The 22,102-nt window shown below is 39.3% G+C and overlaps 1 protein-coding gene across 2 annotated transcripts in view; it reads left to right on the top strand.

The window, feature by feature from the left end:
- The window catches only part of plxna4 (plexin A4), a 289,182-nt gene that overhangs the window by 205,763 nt on the left and 61,317 nt on the right, over positions 1-22,102 (top strand). For both annotated transcript variants that reach the window (XM_066705129.1, XM_066705130.1), the window contains exons 10-12: positions 7,000-7,200; positions 12,058-12,154; positions 16,290-16,480. In XM_066705129.1, the coding sequence (XP_066561226.1) occupies positions 7,000-7,200; positions 12,058-12,154; positions 16,290-16,480 (489 nt within the window). The remainder of the gene's footprint in view (positions 1-6,999; positions 7,201-12,057; positions 12,155-16,289; positions 16,481-22,102) is intronic.

Genomic DNA, 22,102 nt, shown 5'->3' with positions numbered 1-22,102 from the left:
CATAATGTTCTGTTCAGTGTTTTTTTCTCTGTGATAATTATAATCCATGATACAATTAAAGCAGCAAGCAAGCACATTGTCACTCTCTTTTCTTGTTTACTAAGCTTCATAAGGGTCCAGATGTTTTCCGTTTCTCACAACAACAGAACCATGGCATTTGTCTTGGCTTGACTGGCTTACTCAGGGTGTCTGTTGAGGGTGACTAACATGTCTAACTACTTGGAGTCCCCCTATTGAAAATGCCAATACTGATACTTTTTGTTGGATAAATGCTTCCTGCTTCTAATCAGTATGAACCTGGTATGGCGCGTGGAGTTTGGAATTTTTGTATTAAATCCAGGCCTGAAACTTTCCAAGTATACATATATCAATGTGCAAGGCTGGTGGTACAGTAAATTAGTTTTATTGAGATATAACTGCCAAACTTCTGAAAATTTTGGTCACACAGGAACCATGATATCAGTAAATTGTTCATGGACAGAAATCATGGTGTCATCTGATAATGACTCTTGTTGGAACGTAAAACCTAGTTTACCATTATAAACCAGCATGTGTTTCTATTTATTTTTTCAAATTGTTTTACAGAAAGAGCACACTACTGTATTACTCGATCAAAAACATACCTTTTTTTTTCTCATGTTACATTTCATATAATTTCAAGGCAGCTGTGTTGTTTATATTATACTTTTAGGAGAGAAAATTACACATTTACTGAAATAGCTTAAACCGAAGTCTTGGTCTGTATGTTTAGTGTTGATCAGAATTAATGTTTGGGGTTTAGTTTCATCCTTGAATAAACAACCAAAGAAGTATCTAATATGTCAGCTTATCTTTGTCAAATTAAATGGCCTTTAGAATTCCCTTCTTTAAATAAATTGCATTTGTTTTTTGCTGCTTAAGGGATTTTTTTTTTAATAATCCAAACAAATCCACACAGGTTTTTTTAATTGCTTGTCCTTATCAGAAATCTTTTAAAAGCTTTCACAAGTTCTTACCAAATGCTCTTGAGTGTATGAGTTGTGTATACGAGAGGGACACCAGTTAAGTGAAAACAATGCTGCAATAGTATTCCAGGAAAATGCTGGAATGTGATTTTCACATGGTCAGATAATTCAACCACAGGAAGAATGTCATCTTCCACCCCCACACACACACAAACACTCTGGCAATAAACAATAGTTTCAACATTTTCCCATTCAATATGTAATACTTAGACATTTCTAGAGTAACAACCTTTCTTGCTGCTTGCAGTGTGGCTGGGCTGTAGCTCATCTGACCGGTCTGAGGTGGCACGATGAGAGTCAATGAATGCAATGATTCAGCAGGTTTTATTTGAAAGAACAAAGCTAAGGTTGGAAGAGTAGCTTTGAAACCCTGTGACCTTTTTACAGATGTTAGATGTATGAGAGAAACAAAAAACTTAGATGGCCAAATTAAATCTGAGATACAAAGGCAACTTTATTTGCAGTGTGGTACCAAGAGTGAGCGGTTTCAGAATGATGCTCGAGGCACCACATACCTGGAGCGATCTGCTTTATTATTTTTGTTGCTCAATTCTAACAGTTGTGAAAAGTGCTTGCTCATAAACCCTAAAGGAAGAAAACAGTGATGGATTAGTATCATCAGTGGACTATTGTTTATACAGAGTGTTATTCCTAATTTAGGGTCCGTGTGCACATATTAACTGGAATAGAAGGAAGTAGAAACAAATTACTGATCGACAGGAAATTGTACCAAATCATCTCCTGCACAAAACATGTGGAACATACTATAACATGTTCCCCTTCTCTGTTCTGAAATGCACATTCTGTGAAATGTTCAACAAGAACATGTAATAAATCAGAAAGAACTGGATCAAAAGGAACTTCAAACTGCGGACAGTAGCGGTAAACGCAACAAAACTACAGCCCGTGCAGAATCATCCGTGTCTGACTCTGCATTACCATTCCTCAAAACCTTTGTGGATTAATTCCATCTCTCTCCGTCTCTCTCACTATAATACATTAATACATAGTTTCTTAGGTTTATCTCCCTTAACATAATAAAGATTACATAAATAAAGATCCAGGGAAGGGCGGTGTTCATCTGGGCAGAGAGTGAAATCATGTTGAAGCCTCTGAATCAAGCTACATCCCACTGCAATTAGGCGGGGAAGTGCAGACTGGGAGATTGCGACCAATTGATTTTCTGAACTAGCTTACCTTATTAGGGATTTTAATTGACAGCCCTAATTAGCACACAGGGACATTAATGAGCATATTTTTGATTCAAACTGGGCGTCAGAGCATTGGATTACCTGCAGAAAAGAAAAGAAAACAAACAAAATAGTTTTAAATCAGCATTAAATCTTATTTTTGGATGATCTGGAGAGGACACAGTGCTTTGCCTCAAGCAGAAGCTGTACATGAGACACAGGCAGTCAGAAAGTAATCCATGGATAGGACCTGTTAGGTTTGTGGGGGGCTCTGATGTGCACTAAAGATTCGACTCTTCTTCAAAAGAAGCCATTAGGTTGATTTAATTAGCAGCTTCTATTGAAATAACAGCGTAGTCAAACAGTGGGGCCTGTCTATTGAAGGTAATTTTTCTGGTTTCTTTCTGGCAGGTAATCATCAAGCGTGGTTCCCACCAGCAGGATAGTTAGAATCAGTGTAGCGGCATCATACTGGTTTTGATGGTTATTTTTGTTGCACTGCAGCCATCTTCAGACATGGTCTCAGTAGACGTTAGATTAAACGTATATAATCATAGTCCCGGCGCACTGTAATTGTGTCTTCTGCTGTGAGCCTGAGAACAAAGTGGTTTCTCACTGTGTCATTCAGAATGCCTCCATTTCTAGGTCACATAAACACACAGCAATGGTCATAACATTTCGCTAGTGTTTCTGAGTGCAGCTTTGAAACAGGTATGCCTGTTGCATCTGTGCAGATACTCCTCAGAAGTCAACTTGCTTGTAGACACAGCTTTCAAGGTTTTGTTCTTTTGACATACAGGTGAGTGTGATGACCCATTCTGTGCAACCAAGCAGCGCAAGTCTGAGCACTCCCTTTCTCGCTCTGGAATAGCCTGGAGGAAACTGTGACAGAAAATGCCAAAGATTATTTTTATTTTTTTAACCAACTCTGAATGAACTAGTCCACTAAAAAAAAAATCTGTTTAAACACAAAGCCAAACTTGTCCAGCTCATCACATTGCCCAAGGCCAAACCTTAATATTAATAATCATCTCTTTGATCAGGGCGTGTGGTTTGCATTGTGTTGTGACTGTGCAAATGACTCACCTTGCATCTTTACTGTGCTCGTGGTTTGCATTTTTAACTGTTTAGCCTCTGCTTGGCAGCTAAGCCATGCAGACAGAATGCATTTAGCTTATTATCCCTGCTTTGGTATTCTGAATGGAAAAGCGAGATGTCTGACTCATTAATACTCATAAATCACAAAGTGCTTTTGCTCCAGTAGGACAGCATTGGCTGGATTAAAAGATCACAGTTCCTTTCATGTTACTTTTTTTGTATAAAAATGATCCAGGTTTTCTGAAACACTGAAATAAGACAATGTATGTGGTGTTGCTTGTTTTGTGCAAGTCAGCGGCAGAACACATTTGCCTGGAGGACACGAGAATCAGGACATGTTTGTACATCTACGTTTGTTGCTTTGGTGACTAGAACTGACACTGAAATCATTCCTAGGGCTTGGAAGACTATTCTACCAAAGAACAGGTGTTGGAGAACCCTGAGATTAATTGTTTGATGTACTACAGCATGATGAACTAGGTTACTGCTGATCTACACTAAACTACACTAAACCTCATATGTCTACATAGCATATATTGGCCTTGTTCCTAATTATACTACTCTCAGTGTTGTAGAAAATAGTCATACCTATACTCATACACCTTTTGATCTTCATTTTGTCTTGCACAGTTTCAAATCAGTGCTCACAATTCTAAACCTCAATTTGTTTTCTCATGCCCCCATGACTTTATTTGAGCACATCGTACCACCCCTCGTATCTTGTTCTTTTAAGTGCTTTTAAAAATATAATCTGTCATTTTGTAACCTTAAAGCCTATCGAGCTGAATGGTTTTAAATGAAGCATACTCCTAGAATATTTTTGAAATCCGGGGAACTTAGTTCAAGTGCTTCGAAAAGACATTAGCTTTGTTCATATCAGATTAAGACTGGCTGCTTCAAAGTTGTTTTCTGAATCTTGTGATTATCAGTAACATAACACTTTATTGGAAAAAAAAACAGTAATGTGGGTGTTCTGATAATAAACTGTGAAGAGTCTTATTGTTTGCCTATGATGAGAAGAAAAACAAACAGAAAAGTGAATGTTCAAGAACTCATGTTTTTGTTGGCTTTGGTAGTTGGAAACCAACTGCCTGCTGAATTGTCCGGCATATTGATTATATAGATGCTGTTATATACTGTACGCACTTGATACAATTTTGGAATGAGACTGACTGGTATCTTGTAATATTATGACAGGTATTACTATATAGGTATAAATTCTCCCATAGTATTACAATTTTACAAAGGACAGAAACTAGGGGGCGCTATTCCACATACACAGATCACCCATCGAAGGGGACCCTGTCCAGCTCACTGTGATGAAAATGGCTGTGGATGCTGCAGCCCTCTGCTGCCACCACTCTTTGTATATCATTGCCATGTGTTGCGGGATGTCTCGGCGAGGTTGTTTTAAGACAGAGTCTCCCTGTAAAGACTTAATAACCTGGTATGACAGAACAACTCTTGCAGAACACTACCTCTGAAGACACCATAATAAAGCCTTCTAGACGCCCAATTATTCTGTTGTTATGTTTGGACTCAATCACTCTTAACATAAAACTGCCAGCCTTTAGCTGAGTAACTGTCAATAAAGAGGCGTACAGGAAGCAGAGGTACGGAGTGTTTGTGCTTTTCTGCGTTTGTGGTGGTGGTTGGCTTTTGTTTTCTTTATTTATAAGTCAGTCTTGAGCAATAAATGTGTATACATGATATCAGTGTAACAGTGATATATATTTCATCTAGATTTGTCCTAAAGTCTTTGGGCACGTTTGGCCTCCAAAAACCTTGAGTGCTCATTGATGTGTGATAAATGTCAGGCTTCCGCAGGATTTATGGTGGCTAGACCTTATCAAGCTGGTTGGCTTTATTGGCTTGATAAGTTCCTGTCTTTAGAGTTACCCCTATCTATTCTGTTAATGCTGACAATATTGCTTTTGCTGCTTAAATTAAAGGGGATTGTGAATGAAATATGAAACTCAAAGTTTTCCATACATATTATAACCGTCATGATGAAAAATGATTAAAGTGGTTCAGTTCACTGGTGACTGTTGCAGTATAATATTGCATATAATGGATTTTTTTAGACAGGAGTGATTGCTCAGGGGTCTTGGACACAGTACCACCACACACTCTGCCAACGGCTGCTGTATATACAGACAGGGACTAGTCAAAAGCCTAATTTTAAAGTTATAATACACATAGAAGTTATCCCTGATATTTTAAATCTCAAAACAAGATTTCATATGTTGTGGAATTATCGTCTGAAACTACTGGCACTGTAGATGTACTGTATATTTGGTGTCTTTGCTTTGATGTTTTCCATTTACAAATGTACTAAACATAATGGCGAGTGAAAGACAATCATCTAATGATGACACTAATAAGTCAAACACGTACCATATTCAAAGTCTGAAATCTTCAAAAATTATGCACTTTGAATGATGCATTAGTCTTTGAATGATGCATTGTGTCACAAGATCATTTTATTTTTGTTGCCCATTCCTTATTACTTATATTTATGTTTTTGTGACTAAACTGCAACTGCTTTTGTATACAGTGACTGTTTATGTGTGCTGTGCTTAATATAAAGTCTAAAGTTAGTGAATCACATGTGGTTTGAACATGAGCTCAAGTCAAGTGCTTTAACTTGACACTATTCTTCATTGTTTTAATTGGGGATTTCAGGCTGTGTACATAACTGTCTGAAAGTATCACAAGTATAGTTGTGTTCATTTCCATAGGGGAATCCATCAGATTGTCTTTTATTTTTTCCCTGGACCTCACTTGAACCTGAGTCCTTGCTTCGAAACAGCAAAAACATTTATCCCTTGTATTACCTATCCTCTAAAGGAACAAGATCTGTAATTTTCAATTAAAATGAAAATTATGTCAATCTGATCAAGCAAACCTTTACACACTCTGCCGACATCTTCTTTTTTTATATACAGACAGCCTCTTCAATTATCTATAATTACTTTTTTTTTTTTTAACGGTCGTAAACCTTTTTATATGCAAACCAGCCCCCCATTCAGAGTAATGCAATCAAATCATGTTAATGAACTTCAAACAAGTGTTATCATAAATTTAACAGTGCGGAAGGAATTGTGGGTCCAATTGTCATTCTGGATAACCAATGAGCACCTTTTCTGCAGGCTTTTCTGCTATGCCTGTGCTGTGTGTTGACATTGGAAGGAAATGTCCACAAGTTAAATACCTGCTTTTGGCTAGAAAAAGGGAAATCTGTTCATTGGTCTGGTTATTGCACCTCAGTTGTTGTTTTCATATTTATTATACACTTTAATTCTGTGCTTACAAAACATGTTTTTCTTGCAGTCCAGTTTCAGTAGCCAGAATAAGGAACATTAGCTGTATAATGGTGTTATGCCACTCTGATGTCAGAGTTAATTTCCTATATCATCAGTTACAGCCATCATCAGTGTGTTATGTAGGTTAATGTCTCTATATATACATACAAGGGGAAATAGAGAAAACTCAATTCAAAGTTTTTAACGACCTGTCTCACATTGGGTGCCATTTACTGAAAAGGTTAATCTACAGAAGCCTATTGGGCTTTGGGTCAATGGAATTTACTTTAACTCATGCTGTCACTAACACTTTTTAACAGAGTTTGCTGCTTACTAATGAGAGCATCAGTGAACTTAACTTCTGTGAAGAATTTCATTGTGATTTTCCCTGCCCTGTTCTAGGAATGCCCCCAGCTGCTCCCCGCAGAGAAGATCCTCGTCCCAGTTGAAGTAGTGAAGCCCATCACTTTAAAGGCCAAAAACCTGCCCCAACCCCAGTCCGGCCAGCGAGGTTACGAGTGCGTCCTCAACATCCAGGGGACGGAGCAGAGGGTGCCAGCTCTGCGCTTCAATAGCTCCAGTGTCCAGTGCCAGAACACCTCTGTAAGTCGCAATGTTGCCACTGCTTCCTCTGACATCCTTCTGATGTATGGAGAGATAATCAGCCCTCTGTGTAATGAAATTAACATCAACTCAACTTTAAATTCAATTCAGTTCAATTAATTGCTGCAGAGCGCTTCATGATGTACAGAGGAGAAAAGCAGAAAGGGAAAACCAGAGAGGAGAGAAAAACACAAAAACACAAATGCCTTCTGTAGGGTACCGTTTCTTCAGAGATCATTTAATCAGATGTTACCCAGCGGCATTATAGGCTCAAACATTTCATCCAAACAACGGCAGCCATTTCCATCACTACAATAGAAATTCTTACGAACTGCCTCCAAAATTTAGCATAATTAGCTTCTTTTAAACCAGGGGGGTCAGACTGCAGTCCTTTTGTGCCAACAGGAGCTCTCCATTATTCAGTTAATGTAATCATTTCCTCAGGTAGGCTTATCTAAAACTTTCACATTTTATTTTCACAGCTGATAATTTAAAATAGGTTGATTACTCACAATATTGTACCCACAGAACATTTCAGAGTCTGGAGAGAAGTGTTAAATTCAACCACTTAATTAATTAATTAGACTAATTAAGGAGACAAGAGCTGGGATGGAACAAAAACCATGAGACACCCCAGCCCTCCAGGACTGTAGTCTGACACCCCTGCTTTAAACTGTTCTTCCCAGAATCCTTCAGTGATGATATTGAGTGGATGTGTTAAATCTCAGGTAAAATGACATTTTAATGGATGGAACACACTTTTACAGTCATCCTCAAATGCTGCCACAGCAAATATGCAAGAAAATCAATGTTATCTCCACAGAACACAGAACCGGCTGTGTGGGTTTTGTTTCATTCTTTTTATGCACTGAACTCATTGACCTCCTTTGATGAAGAGATCTAAGGAAAACATTAAAAGCTACACCTGCCTGTTAAATCCACAGATCTGGTACACACTTGCCTCTGTTTTAATGATCTGAAATCTGTGGTGTGAGCCACCAGCACCACCCTTCACAGCAGGCTTTCAACCACACTGCCTTTCACAAAGACTTTCAGTCAGTGAGGTGCTAGAAAGCCTCTTTGACAATGATAACAAGATTGAGGAAGAGTTGTCTGAGGCCGAGGAAATTGTAGAAGTGAACTCTGGCAATGAGGACTTATCCTCTGATGAAGAGGAAACTTCCTCACAACCTGAAAGTGAGGTCTTCATGTCAATTCATGGAAATATTGAATGGTCCCAATGAAACTTGGCGAAGCGTGCCTGCTGAAAACATAATAAGAATGGTCGCAGGTCCCACACAATATGCTGTATATGTCAAACATGGAAGGGAGACGTGTGTTTGCAGATTATTGGAAGAAGCTTGGAGAAACACACTTACATGCATACATGGGGCTTCTCATACTGGCTGAGATCTATAGGCCAAAAAATGAATCTGTTGCAAACCTACGGGATGCAGAGACTGGCAGGGCAATCTTTCCTGCAACCATGACACTGGAGACCTTCTATATCCCCATATATTCAGCAAATAAAAGTATAACATGTCCATTATAGCATTAAATGGTTGCAATTTGTGTGTTTTATGATGAAAATGATAAATATTGATAAATATAAGACAAATGTGCTATACATGGAATTAAAAAATGAATAAGTAGGTCTTTTTTTTAATCATAGTTGATGGTGACATTATGATTAAAATAAATTGTGAGGTATTGAGTATTTTGAGGTGACTTATAAAGCACTGGGTCAATTTGACACAGATCAGTGTATAGCGTTATCGAACATAATATGAGGGATAGTGAGTCCTAACCTGTTGCTGTCCCAAGCTAACACTGCAGTCAGCATTTGGCCATAAAGATCACAGCAGAAAAGTTATTAACCACATTAGCTAGCATGCATCAAAGGCTGACACCAGATTCCTATTTCAGCTACTATATTTTGTAAGTGATGTTTTTTTTAATCATGAGGTGGGTGTCTCTCATTAAGCCAATCTGAAAGGTAATCTCGATAATCTACTTGGAGGATAAAAAATCAGCCACCTTACATGGTCAGATGGGCTCGTTCACTCTAACTGCCGTAACAGATTTGATCCACATTACTGTTGCTGTTTGTGAGATGTTGGTCAGGGAAAATGAAACGTAAAAAGAGGCAAGGCCGTTTGACCCTTTATGATCGTTGGGATGCCAGCAAATGAATGATCCTTAAATCACTTCCACGTCTGTTTTAGTACAATCCCAAGGAGTCCCCTTCAAGAGTATGGCCGGGGGAGTGTGGACCTTCTGTGGAAGCCGACTCCTTGGCATCACTTGAAAGTAGCCTGGCTGACATTCTCGGATCATTAAGTTATTAGTTAACCATCAAGCGTGAAATGATGTCAGGGAGCGTGTGTTTATCTGTGCTGTGCTAGCTGTGTGGGGGGCATGATTACAGATTGCTGGCTTCTCCAGCAGGTGTAACAGACTCTTACTGGAACCATGATAGCCTGTCATCTATAGGGTGATTGTATACATAGGTTAGGGTGGACACTGAAGGATAATTTGTGCTACACGGAGAGAAAACCTGCTATAATTCCAGCTGCATGTGTAATTTAAGTTGTTTAAAATCAGACCCCAGTGTTGTTTGCCTACCTGAACAATATTTCACACAGCTGAATACATTGCTTTGCACAATGGCTGCACGTAAAGTAAGAGGCTTTTGTAAAAGAGAGGAACAATTATCTTTGTTTGCATTTGTCTGTGTTAAAGCAGCAGATGGCAAGATAATTCAAATGAAGCCTGCTGAGTTTAGAATCAGGTTTTCACTATTTGTTAGTGTATCCTTGTGATTTGGGCCCCTGTATGAAAACTGCACAGCAGTCTAATGTGATTTAACAAGGACTCCAGGAAAACACCTAGTTCACACACAAGGTTCAGCAGGCACCTTCCTCTTGAAGTTGAAGTGCGCAGCTTACCTATCTTGGAGTACTGATGAGGATCTTCACACTTTACTAAACACAGACACGGCCCCTGCTCTGTGCTCTGTTCCCAGTTAAATTGAACCAATTTCTTCCCCAAGAGCCACCGGGGCTGACATGCTCAGCTTCTCCCGATGCCTGTTCGAATCCTCTGGATGGTGAGTGTGGAGCCTGGCACGCGAAAGCCTCTTATCAATCATGCGGCTGAGGCAGGGAAGCAGAAACATTAATAAAGTAAACAGATCTGTTATGCACGTTCCCAATGACTGTATCTGCTCCTGTTCACCTGGGCACCTCAAGCATGCCACTGATTTGCTCCACCAACCCTCCGCAGACTCCTACTGGCTTCATGTTTATCACCTAATTGCTTTTTCCTTTCTCTTTCTTTTTCATTTTCTTTTTTTTTTTCCTAAGCCAAATGAAAGTATGAAACGCCGCATCAACCGAAAGACATATTTAATACATCAAAGGCCCACAACAGAAATCGAGCCGGCCGCTTATTGCTCATTGTGTCCCTCCCAGTAACCCAGCAAATAAAGGCAGGCGTTTATGGACAGCGCAGACGGGGGCTTCCCAGAAACATCCTACAACACTCACTTCTGACTTCTGAACAGTTTACCAGAATACAGATCCTCAGTATTATCTGGCTTCTTATCAGAAGGGACAGCTGTTGTAGGTTGAAGCATTTATTCTCCCATAGACTGAGTTCAAGGATACTTTAATTACATTAGCAATTTGTTTATATGCCGTTGGTTTAGTTATCCACATAATGGGTTTGTATTTGTCCTTGTGTCATGGTTTATATTTACCCTCAATGGGGGACAATAACAATTAAACAAAAAAAAACATCACAAGTTGCATATTTCAAACTCATTGGAACGAAATACCCCATTTCCAAATAATGCCAATTTGTCAACTGTTTTGCAATATATTATTTTATTTGATTTTATCTTGTCCCCAAATAGTGGTGCTTTTTACCCCCGAAAAACAAAAAAGGAGCCGTTTTCATTGACAAGGTGTTGTTTGAACTTTGAACATAAAAATCGAGCATGATTTTGCTCAATGCAGCTGATTATGGTTAGATGAAAAGTGTCACGATTACTTCTCTCAAGACCTTGTCGGAAGAAGAGTTTTATATTTCTGTACCTGTCTGTTGCCTTATTTATAAAAAATCAATATAAATAAAGACACAGTAATGCTTCAGTGTCGTTTAACTCCCATGGAGCAGAAAGGCTTACCAGCATTTAGTCTTGATAGTCTTTAATCACTTTTGTTGCCCAGGTACTTATCTCAGATTGTACAAACCAGTCCGACGCTATGGCAGCTGCACTAGCTTTAAGGCATGTCCTGATGGAAGTTGATGCTCTACATCTGCCAAACAAAGCAGACTTACCCCACCATTTAATCTACAAGTTAAAGGATGTGTTAGACGTTGGGGAAAATACAATCATATAAGAGAAAAAATGGAAAGGATGTTATTAAATCAGTTAAAAACAATCACCCTCTCACATTTCCATTCTTGTTGATGTTTTTCAATTAAGAAAACTTTGGCAGACAGGTGAGCACTCCCAGGTTGTTGTTTTTTTACAAGCCTATGTGGTACCAGGGCAGGAAGAGACATGCTGGAAATATCTTCTTCACACTTCTTTCCCAACTCTTGTACACTCATAGATTACTCTCTATCTTGAAGGACAGCTTTTGTGAACTCGTAGTTCAGTGTGTGTGCCGTTTTTTCTCATTTGGTGCAGTATCAATTTACCTCAAGTCTCCTCCATCCTTGATAATGTGTTTTAAATATACCTTAATGTGCTGTTGCTGTTATTCTAACCCTCTGTATGCGAATAGACCTTTAGCAACAGTTGTCATATGACCTGCTTTTGCCTTCTGTCTTCCTCTGCTCTGCCAGTACTTCTATGAAGGGATGGAGATTAACAGCCTCCCAGTAGAGCTCATGGTAGTGTGGAATGGTGACTTCAGCATCGACAATCCAGCAGATAACAAAGGTAGGGTCTACTTTGGTGTCCTTGAAACTGGTTACTATGGAAACAGGCCACAATATCCTGTGCTACAGCGTAAGCGGCAGTTCACTCCTTTAACTTATTTTTCTTTTCTTTTTTTTTACCTCCCCCATCCCGACCCCCCCCACCACCACACATACACACACAGTTCATGTTCTTTGGTGTTTTCTATCATATGTTTCTCTTTTAAATATATAATGATATACAGTACAGTGCCTTGCAGCCTTACATTCATTTACAAGTATGTGGTAAAAAATAGATATTGAATATACAGTAGATGGGAGGCGACTAGATGAATAGTGACATTTTCACATGAAGAAAACTGAATATTTGTCAAGGTTAAATACTGGGTTTGACATATACATGTTTGGTGAAAAACAATATTGTGAGCCCCTTGTAAAATTCCATTAGGGAGCTGCTTAAATGACTCTCCTCTCCAGGAATATCCAAAAATAAGATGATGTTGCACGGATCATGTACCCTTTCAGCAGTCTTAAAGATCCGAGGGTGTACAACTGTTTTTTTCCTTGTTAGTTTTTTTAGCCTTTTCATTATATACAACGCTATTCTGCTTTATTGTTTGAAAATTGTACTTATTTTATTGTTTTGACATGTCCTGAGAATCAGTACTTTAAATCACTTTAAATCAGCATGTCTATGATCTCAGGTACCCAAAGAACAATAAAACGTGCAGTATATGAACTGTACTGATAAACGAATCGGTCTAAACTTCTAATAATGTGAAAATTGTCTTGGTTTCATGTGATGTTGCTATTCCTCATGTGTTCGATTGCATTTTAGCCAGAAAAGATATTCTACTGAAGAATTAGAATTACAAATAAATACATATTGTTAGCCAAACAAAGGAAACTAAAGAAAAAAAAACACATTTTGCACACAGTATTAGATCAGGAAATGGTATTCTGGCAGTATAATTTGATGGACAGATCATGGAAGCATCTAATGGCAATTAAAAAGCAAATGCCTGTCTGGTTTCCATGGCAATGAAATGTTAAACTAGTTAATACAGAGAAGCAGGGCACAGCAGTTTAAGAGCTAAGTGACTAAGACATCAGAATGTCACCTTTAAAGCTGCTTCTGTTGATAAACTGATGGAAACAGGCAGGCTGCACTAAAATCTGTTCACTGGCCTTCCTACAATAAAATCAGCCCAGTAGTGAAATCAAAGTTCAAGGTAGTGCTTAATTCTAGTGCATAATCAAGCATTTTAACATATACATATTTGTATGCGTTCAAAGTGTTATCTAGAAGCTCTGATTTGGTTTGCTCTGATTTTTAATGTGGCAGCTGTGCATTTACACATTGCAACATTTTGTGTGCACACCCTTTATTTCAGACCACTTATTATTTAAAGAAAGTAACGTTATTAAAGTACATTTCGCCCTATATTAGTAGACTATGCGAGTTTATGGGTTGTATTGTGTATTCAGCTGTATTGAGTGGCTGAAGAGCCCTACTTCTGAAAATATATAAACCTACCAGTAGTGATAATGTGGAAAAGAGTGCATCGAAAAAGTATCAGATATCAAACGGATTAAGATCTTAAGATCATGGTTGTCAGAGAAGCTGAAAGCCTCAAATAATTGTCGTGCTGCTAAAACTTTGGTGTCACAGACAGCAGCGTTAAACAGTGGTGTGGGAAAAATCAGCTGCTTTTCAATGCTCTATCTCAGAGGAAATCCTTTCAGGGACCTAAAAGCAGTCATTTTTTTAGTTATTTTTTTCCATTTAGGAATAAAAACCTGGATTTTTGAATTTCAAGCAACGATCACAGCTTTACTGGATCAGAAAAATTGTATCACTGACACCCCCTAATGGTTTGTAAAGAAGCATTTATTTTCCCCATTGATGCCTGAAGGTGTCTTGCTTTTTTGATATGATAGGGTACATTTTTTGTCTTTTTTATCGTTTCTCTTTGCTGAAAAGTAAGGTCAAATTAAATCCGAGTCCATCTTCTATTCACGCCTTATATTCAGAACCTAAGCTGAGAAAAGATAGTGGGATAGTGTAAACTGTTGGTACCACTCCACTGATTTCTATGAAGTTTATTGAACTAAACGAATCACAGGATAACAGTGGTTCCAATGAAGGGATTAAAGGCTTTCATATTAGAACTCTATGTTATTGTACATGTTGATTTTGTTATTAATTGCTATTTAACAGATAGTATTCAGCTCATACTTTGTACAGCATTTGTGCAATGTATATATTAGTAGATAGCATTAATGGCTAAGAACTAATACATTACCTACTGTTACTAGCATTACATTAAAGTAATAAGTTAATTACATAGTTATAGGCTTGCCATTAACTTTTTATAAGTTAAAAAACAATTGTCCATTCCAATAATTGCACGACCATAACATACTACTAAGATGTGAGTCCTACACTATTTGAAAGAAGCTGGGAAAGCAAGTTTCACTGTAGGGAGTTTAATCGCTAAAATCAATCAGGATCCACTATATTTAATACAATCTCTCTCTATACAATTAAACAACAACGGTCTATTAAGGGCAGAAAACCAGCAATTAAAAACTGTCACCTTTTAAGCCCGCATTCATGTGTTAAAAACTCCCCAGAAGATCTAAGGGATTCTTCAGACGAAACTGAGTTTATCCACCTGTCAGAGTGCCATTTCATAAAATCTTATGGGGCCAGTGGAAAGCCCATTTGTCTCCATTCCTCAGAGCTGTCTCACTCACATCAATGCACAGAATCTCTCCGCTCATCTTGCCAGTTATTGCTATGCCTTTCTTCCTCTCAATGAAGTTTGGGAAAGTAACTCCTCAGACGTACAGTTGTCTCAGGTTGATGCCCATTTAGTTTGACATTTAATTGAGCACCAGCAGAGTTTTGTCATTTTTATATTGCTTTATCTTATTCGGGAGTATTTGAAAGCATGCATCAAATGAGTAAAACTTGGAATACGGTGCATTTAAATACCATGGCAATGAGTATTGTTTGTAACTATAAACCAAATATTAATGTATGTCTGCTGAAACAGAAATCTATTTCTTGTTTAGGGTTTAATTTGCCTATTCTTGTCAAATATATGAATATAAGTTTGTACATTCAAATGTGCATTTTTGATCTACTAAGGATCTATAGCTTTACCCTAAGCATTAAGATTCTCCTGTGCCAGTTTATCTGTAGTGGATAATCTTACACTTACACCAAAGAAGAAAACACTGCCCATGAAACACACCTTGATCTGTTCATTCACACGACACGAAACCCCATTGAGCACATGTGGTGTAGACTTGTCCAATTCCTGAAGTGCTTTACACTGTTTTAACCCAACTCATAATTGAGAGGTGTTTGTACCACCCCTTGCGTTTGTGCCCATAGTGTCAATATCTGCCTTGCACATGAACATCTGCATTGTGCCCTTGAATATGCACCAAACGAAGGTGCCAGACACTGCGGGAAATAGATGTATTGTACAAAATGCCATACCCATTGTTTTAGTGTCAGAATTGTATTGAAATCATAAATAATGATATATATAGATGGAGTGCATTGAGAAGAAACCGTACGCTGTAAAAAGGAAATCTACCCACTAGCCTGAATAAAAAAGTATTTGATCAAAGCACACTACCAGTGCTCAGTTGTGGCTCTGAAACCTGGTCACTTAATGTAAAAATAATACCGAAACTGTGGACGACACAATGGAGCATAGAAAGATGTGTGCTTGCATCAGCAGTGGATCGATACAGGCTGATGGTTATGGTGATGTGATTTATATATTAACATCTAAAATATCTGTATGAATTTATGCTTTAAAAAAAGTATGAGACACTTATGAGCTACTCATACATACATACATACATACATACATACATACATAAATGCAATGTAATGAAGGGAACTTAAACATGTTTGATAATATAGGTGTTGTGTGTAGCTTAAAATAGATGCAGGCATTGCAGCTGATGAATATGGTAATGTATGCATTTGCTGTCACTGATGGTTGTGCATCAGCTCCTCTGTTTATGGGTTCTTCTCCTAATGGGGATTGTGTGTTTTCTCCTGTGTTTTTATGTATGTATGTATGTATGTGTGTCTCTATTTATGTGCTGTTTGTCTCGTGCTGTCTCAGTGCACCTGTATAAATGTGGCGCCAGGCGGCAGAGCTGTGGCCTGTGTCTGAAGGCGGACCCACAGTTCGGCTGTGTGTGGTGTAAAGGGGAGGACAAGTGCACACTGAAACAGCACTGCCTACAACCAGAGAACCAGTGGCTCGAGCACTCGGGCCTCAACAGCAAATGCACCCACCCCAAAATAACCCAGGTAAGTCCCTTTTTAATTATTATTGCCATTTAATTATTTTATTTTTAAAATTGTGTTTCTTTCTTTTAAATCCCTGTAATTTCCATGGGAGGGATAAGCTGAAAACCTGTCTAAATGGTGCAGTGATGTTTCAATGGCAAATAAGACCTGAATGAGTGAAGAAAGCAAAGTGACCTTAAAAATCTCAGTTCCTTGTGGTCCAAAAGTAAAAGCACATCTACCGGGGGTGGGTCACTTTGTAAAAGCATTGATTCGCATCATGTAGCACATCTGATAGGGCAGTATGTTCAACGGTGGAGAAACTCAACAAAACTAAACCGCTACAGCTCTCAGTGCTACTACTGTTCCTCACATGTCTCAAGTCATGGGAAATACCTATACTCTGCCTCTTGAGGGATGATGGATTTACAGAAATGGAAAACACTCTTGCTTTTAATCCACTAACTGAAACTTCACTTTAAACCTCAGGCATGCTATAAATACAGACAATACAAATCATTGCACATGTTTCCTTTATAAAATTCTCCCATCTCCTTGATGCGATATTCAATGACTCTCATTGGAAAGTGTTTTGTGACCCATTAATGGAGCTGTATTCTCCAGGGGATGGATATGTAAGCAGCTAATACGCTCTCTGGTTCACTAGGTGAGTTTTGTCTGCTGGCTGCTTTCCAAAAAGACATCCAGACACATTTCCAAACCCACATGGAAGTTAGAGGGGCCTTTATCTCAGTTTAGCAAAGAGGATATGAGGGATTCATCCTGCAAGATACTTTTCTTGTGCTGTTTTTAAAGAACTCCAGGTGTAATTAAAACATCTTGTACTGCAGCAGATATTCATACAATCACTTTTTGACGTCCTACCTTTAGGATACTCAGCCTGACTGTTCAGTTCATTTTATTATATTAGATTGCTATATTGCATCAAAAAGCTTTTACAAGGAAATAATTACTTTGCCATTAAGCGTTGTTTCCTGGATAAACCATGAATAATCATGTATACTGTACACTACCGTTCAAATGTTTGGGGTCGCTTAGAAATGTCCTTGTTTTCCATGAAAACATACATGAAATGAGTTTGAATAGGAAATATAGCAAAATGATTAGGAAATATAGTCATTGACAAATTAGAAATAAAGATTTTTAATTGAAATAATAATTGTGTCCTTCAAACTTTGCTTTCGTCAAAGAATCCTCCATCTGCAGCAATTACAGCCTTGCAGATCTTTGAAATTCCAGTTGTCAATTTGTTGAGGTAATCTGAAGAGATTTCACCCCATGGTTCCTGAAGCACCTCCCACAAGTTGGATTGGTTTGATGGGCACTTCTTACGTACCATACAGTCAAGATGCTCCCACAACATCTCAATAGGGTTGAGATCTGGTGACTGTGCTGGCCACTCCATTATAGACAGAATACCAGCTGACTGCTTCTTCCCTAAATAGTTCTTGCATAGTTTGGAGCTGTGCTTTGGGTCATTGTCCTGTTGTAGGGGGAAACTGGCTCCAATCAAGCGCCGTCCACAGGGTATGGCATTGCGTTGCAAAACGGAGTGATAGCCTTCCTTCTTCAAGATCCCTTTTACTCTGTACAAATCTCCCACTTTACCATCACCACAGCACCCCCAGACCATCACATTGCATCCACCATGTTTGACAGATGGGTGGACCATGAAGCGTCTGTTTCTTAGACACTTTAATGTACTTGTCCTCTTGCTCAGTTGTGCACCGGGGCTTCCCACTCCTCTTTCTATTCTGGTTAGAGCCAGTTTGCACTGTTCTGTGAAGGGAGTAGTACGCAGCGTTGTACAAGATCTTCAGTTTCTTTGCAATTTCTCGCATGGAATAGCCTTAATTTCTCAGAACATTAATAGACTGATGAGTTTCAGAAGAAAGTTCTTTGTTTCTGGCCATTTTGAGCCTGTAATCAAACCCACAATTGCTGATGCTCCAGATACTCAACTCAAACAAGGACATTTCTAAGTGACCCCAAGCTTTTGAACAGTAGTGTACATCAGTTTGAATGTTCTAAAATTGAAGATCTTATCAACTGTACATCTTTTCTGTTCTCTGAAGAAAACTATACAATAATGAAAAGTATACAGCCCTGTTGTTTATCATCCAATGTGACTTTTAATCTTCCGCATCCATGGTATGTTGAACAATTAGAGAATGAATGAAGCTCGTTAATTTGGAATGTACTCAGGCTTTATAGTATGTCTTTATGTAAACCAGGCTATATTGGCCTAAGAGTGGGTTCTTTTTTGTTTTGGTGCCATAACACTATAAAACAGGCCCTCATTACTGCAGTCTTACTGCAAGGGAAATGCAGGGAGGGAGTTTGGAGAACAACAGATTAAGAGAAAGACAGAGAGCATGAAATAATACACGGCTACCCCAGCCTTTGATTGTTTTGGGAACCCGGTTTGGCATATTGACCAGGACAGGTTGATGGACCACACTTACAGCAGTACCCCCTTTATGACTTTGGACTTTACTACACAACCTCCACTGTGTGAGTGGAGACAAGGGAAACCGGAAATCAGGCTAATTCTTCCCATTTTATAGACTTTCTTCAGACTTCTCTTACTTCCACATCAATCCTCTTCCCATATCCATGGCATGTTCCCTCAACCCATGGCTGTGTCACAATACATATATATATATATACAGTGAGGGAAAAAAGTATTTGATCCCCTGCTGATTTTGTACGTTTGCCCACTGACAAAGAAATGATCAGTCTACAATTTTAATGGTAGGTATATTTTAACAGTGAGAGACTGAGAGAAAAAAATCCAGAAAAACACATTTAAAAAAAGTTATAAATTGATTTGCATGTCAATGAGAGAGAAAAGTATTTGATCACCTATCAATCAGCAAGATTTCTGGCTCCCATGTGTCTTTTATACAAGTAACGAGCTGAGATTAGGAGCACTCTCTTAAAGGGAGCGCTCCTAATCTCAGCTCGTTACCTGTATAAAAGACACCTGTCCACAGAAGCAATCAATCAATCAGATTCCAAACTCTCCACATGGCCAAGACCAAAGAGCTGTCCAAGGATGTCAGGGACAAGATTGTAGACCTACACAAGGCTGGAATGGGCTACAAGACCATCGCCAAGCAGCTTGGTGAGAAGGTGACAACAGTTGGTGCGATTATTCGCAAATGGAAGAAACACAAAATGACTGTCAGTTTCCCTTGGTCTGGGGCTCCATGCAAGATCTCAACTCGTGGAGTTTCAATGATCATGAGAACGGTGAGGAATCAGCGCAGAACTACACGGGAGGATCTTGTTAATGATCTCAAGGCAGCTGGGACCATAGTCACCAAGAAAACAATTGGTAACACACTACGCCGTGAAGGACTGAAATCCTGCAGCGCCCACAAGGCCCCCCTGCTCAAGAAAGCACATGTACAGGCCCGTCTGAAGTTTGCCAATGAACATCTGAATGATTCAGAGAACTGGGTGAAAGTGTTGTGGTCAGATGAGACCAAAATCGAGCTCTTTGGCATCAACTCAACTCACCGTGTTTGGAGGAGCAGGAATGACCCCACGAACACCATCCCCACTGTCAAACATGGAGGTGGAAACATAATGCTTTGGGGGTGTTTTTCTGCTAAGGGGACAGGACAACTGCACCGCATCAAAGGGATGATGGATGGGGCCATGTACCGTCAAATCTTGAGTGAGAACCTCCTTCCCTCAGCCAGGGCATTGAAAATGGGTCGTGGATGGGTATTCCAGCATGACAATGACCCAAAACACACAGCCAAGGCAACAAAGGAGTGGCTCAAGAAGAAGCACATTAAGGTCCTGGAGTGGCCTAGCCAGTCTCCAGACCTTAATCCCATAGAAAATCTGTGGAGGGAGCTGATGGTTCGAGTTGCCAAACGTCAACCTCGAAACCTTAATGACTTGGAGAGGATCTGCAAAGAGGAGTGGGACAAAATCCCTCCTGAGATGTGTGCAAACCTGGTGGCCAACTACAAGAAACGTCTGACCTCTGTGATTGCTAACAAGGGTTTTGGCACCAAGTACTAAGTCGAAGGGGTCAAATACTTATTTCCCTCATTAACATGCAAATCAATTTATAACTTTTTTGAAATGCGTTTTTCTGGATTTTTTTTTTGTTATTCTGTCTCTCACTGTTAAAATACACCTACCATTAAATTATAGACTGATCATTTCTTTGTCAGTGGGCAAACGTACAAAATCAGCAGGGGATCAAATACTTTTTTCCCTCACTGTATATATATATATATATACACACTCACCTAAAGGATTATTAGGAACACCTGTTCAATTTCTCATTAATGCAATTATCTAACCAACCAATCACATGGCAGTTGCTTCAGTGCATTTAGGGGTGTGGTCCTGGTCAAGACAATCTCCTGAACTCCAAACTGAATGTCTGAATGGGAAAGAAAGGTGATTTAAGCAATTTTGAGCGTGGCATGGTTGTTGGTGCCAGACTGGTCTGAGTATTTCACAATCTGCTCAGTTACTGGGATTTTCACGCACAACCATTTCTAGGGTTTACAAAGAATGGTGTGAAAAGGGAAAAACATCCAGTATGCGGCAGTCCTGTGGGCGAAAATGCCTTGTTGATGCTAGAGGTCAGAGGAGAATGGGCCGACTGATTCAAGCTGATAGAAGAGCAACTTTGACTGAAATAAGCACTCGTTACAACCGAGGTATGCAGCCAAGCATTTGTGAAGCCACAACACGTACAACCTTGAGGCGGATGGGCTACAACAGCAGAAGACCCCACCGGGTACCACTCATCTCCACTACAAATAGGAAAAAGAGGCTACAATTTGCACAAGCTCACCAAAATTGGACAGTTGAAGACTGGAAAAATGTTGCCTGGTCTGATGAGTCTCGATTTCTGTTGAGACATTCAGATGGTAGAGTCAGAATTTGGCGTAAACAGAATGAGAACATGGATCCATCATGCCTTGTTACCACTGTGCAGGCTGGTGGTGGTGGTGTAATGGTGTGGGGGATGTTTTCTTGGCACACTTTAGGCCCCTTAGTGCCAATTGGGCATCGTTTAAATACCACGGCCTACCTGAGCATTGTTTCTGACCATGTCCATCCCTTTATGACCACCATGTACCCATCCTCTGATGGCTACTTCCAGCAGGATAATGCACCATGTCACAAAGGTCGAATCATTTCAAATTGGTTTCTTGAACATGACAATGAGTTCACTGTACTAAACTGGCCCCCACAGTCACCAGATCTCAACCCAATAGAGCATCTTTGGGATGTGGTGGAACGGGAGCTTCGTGCCCTGGATGTGCATCCCACAAATGTCCATCAACTGCAAGATGCTATCCTATCAATATGGGCCAACATTTCTAAAGAATGCTTTCAGCACCTTGTTGAATCAATGCCACGTAGAATTAAGGCAGTTCTGAAGGCGAAAGGGGGTCAAACACAGTATTAGTATGGTGTTCCTAATAATCCTTTAGGTGAGTGTGTATTATATATATATATTTATATGTGTGTGTGTGTGTGTGTGTGTGTGTGTGTGTGTGTGTGTGTATACGTACCTGAGCATTCTCTGCTGAGGTATGAAGAAATCAAGGTACCGAGGACATTATACTTGTCCATCTC

This window comes from Amia ocellicauda, chromosome 5, assembly GCF_036373705.1.
Source record: "Amia ocellicauda isolate fAmiCal2 chromosome 5, fAmiCal2.hap1, whole genome shotgun sequence".
Taxonomy (NCBI): domain Eukaryota; kingdom Metazoa; phylum Chordata; class Actinopteri; order Amiiformes; family Amiidae; genus Amia; species Amia ocellicauda.
This window is presented reverse-complemented; position numbering and strand designations above follow the sequence as displayed.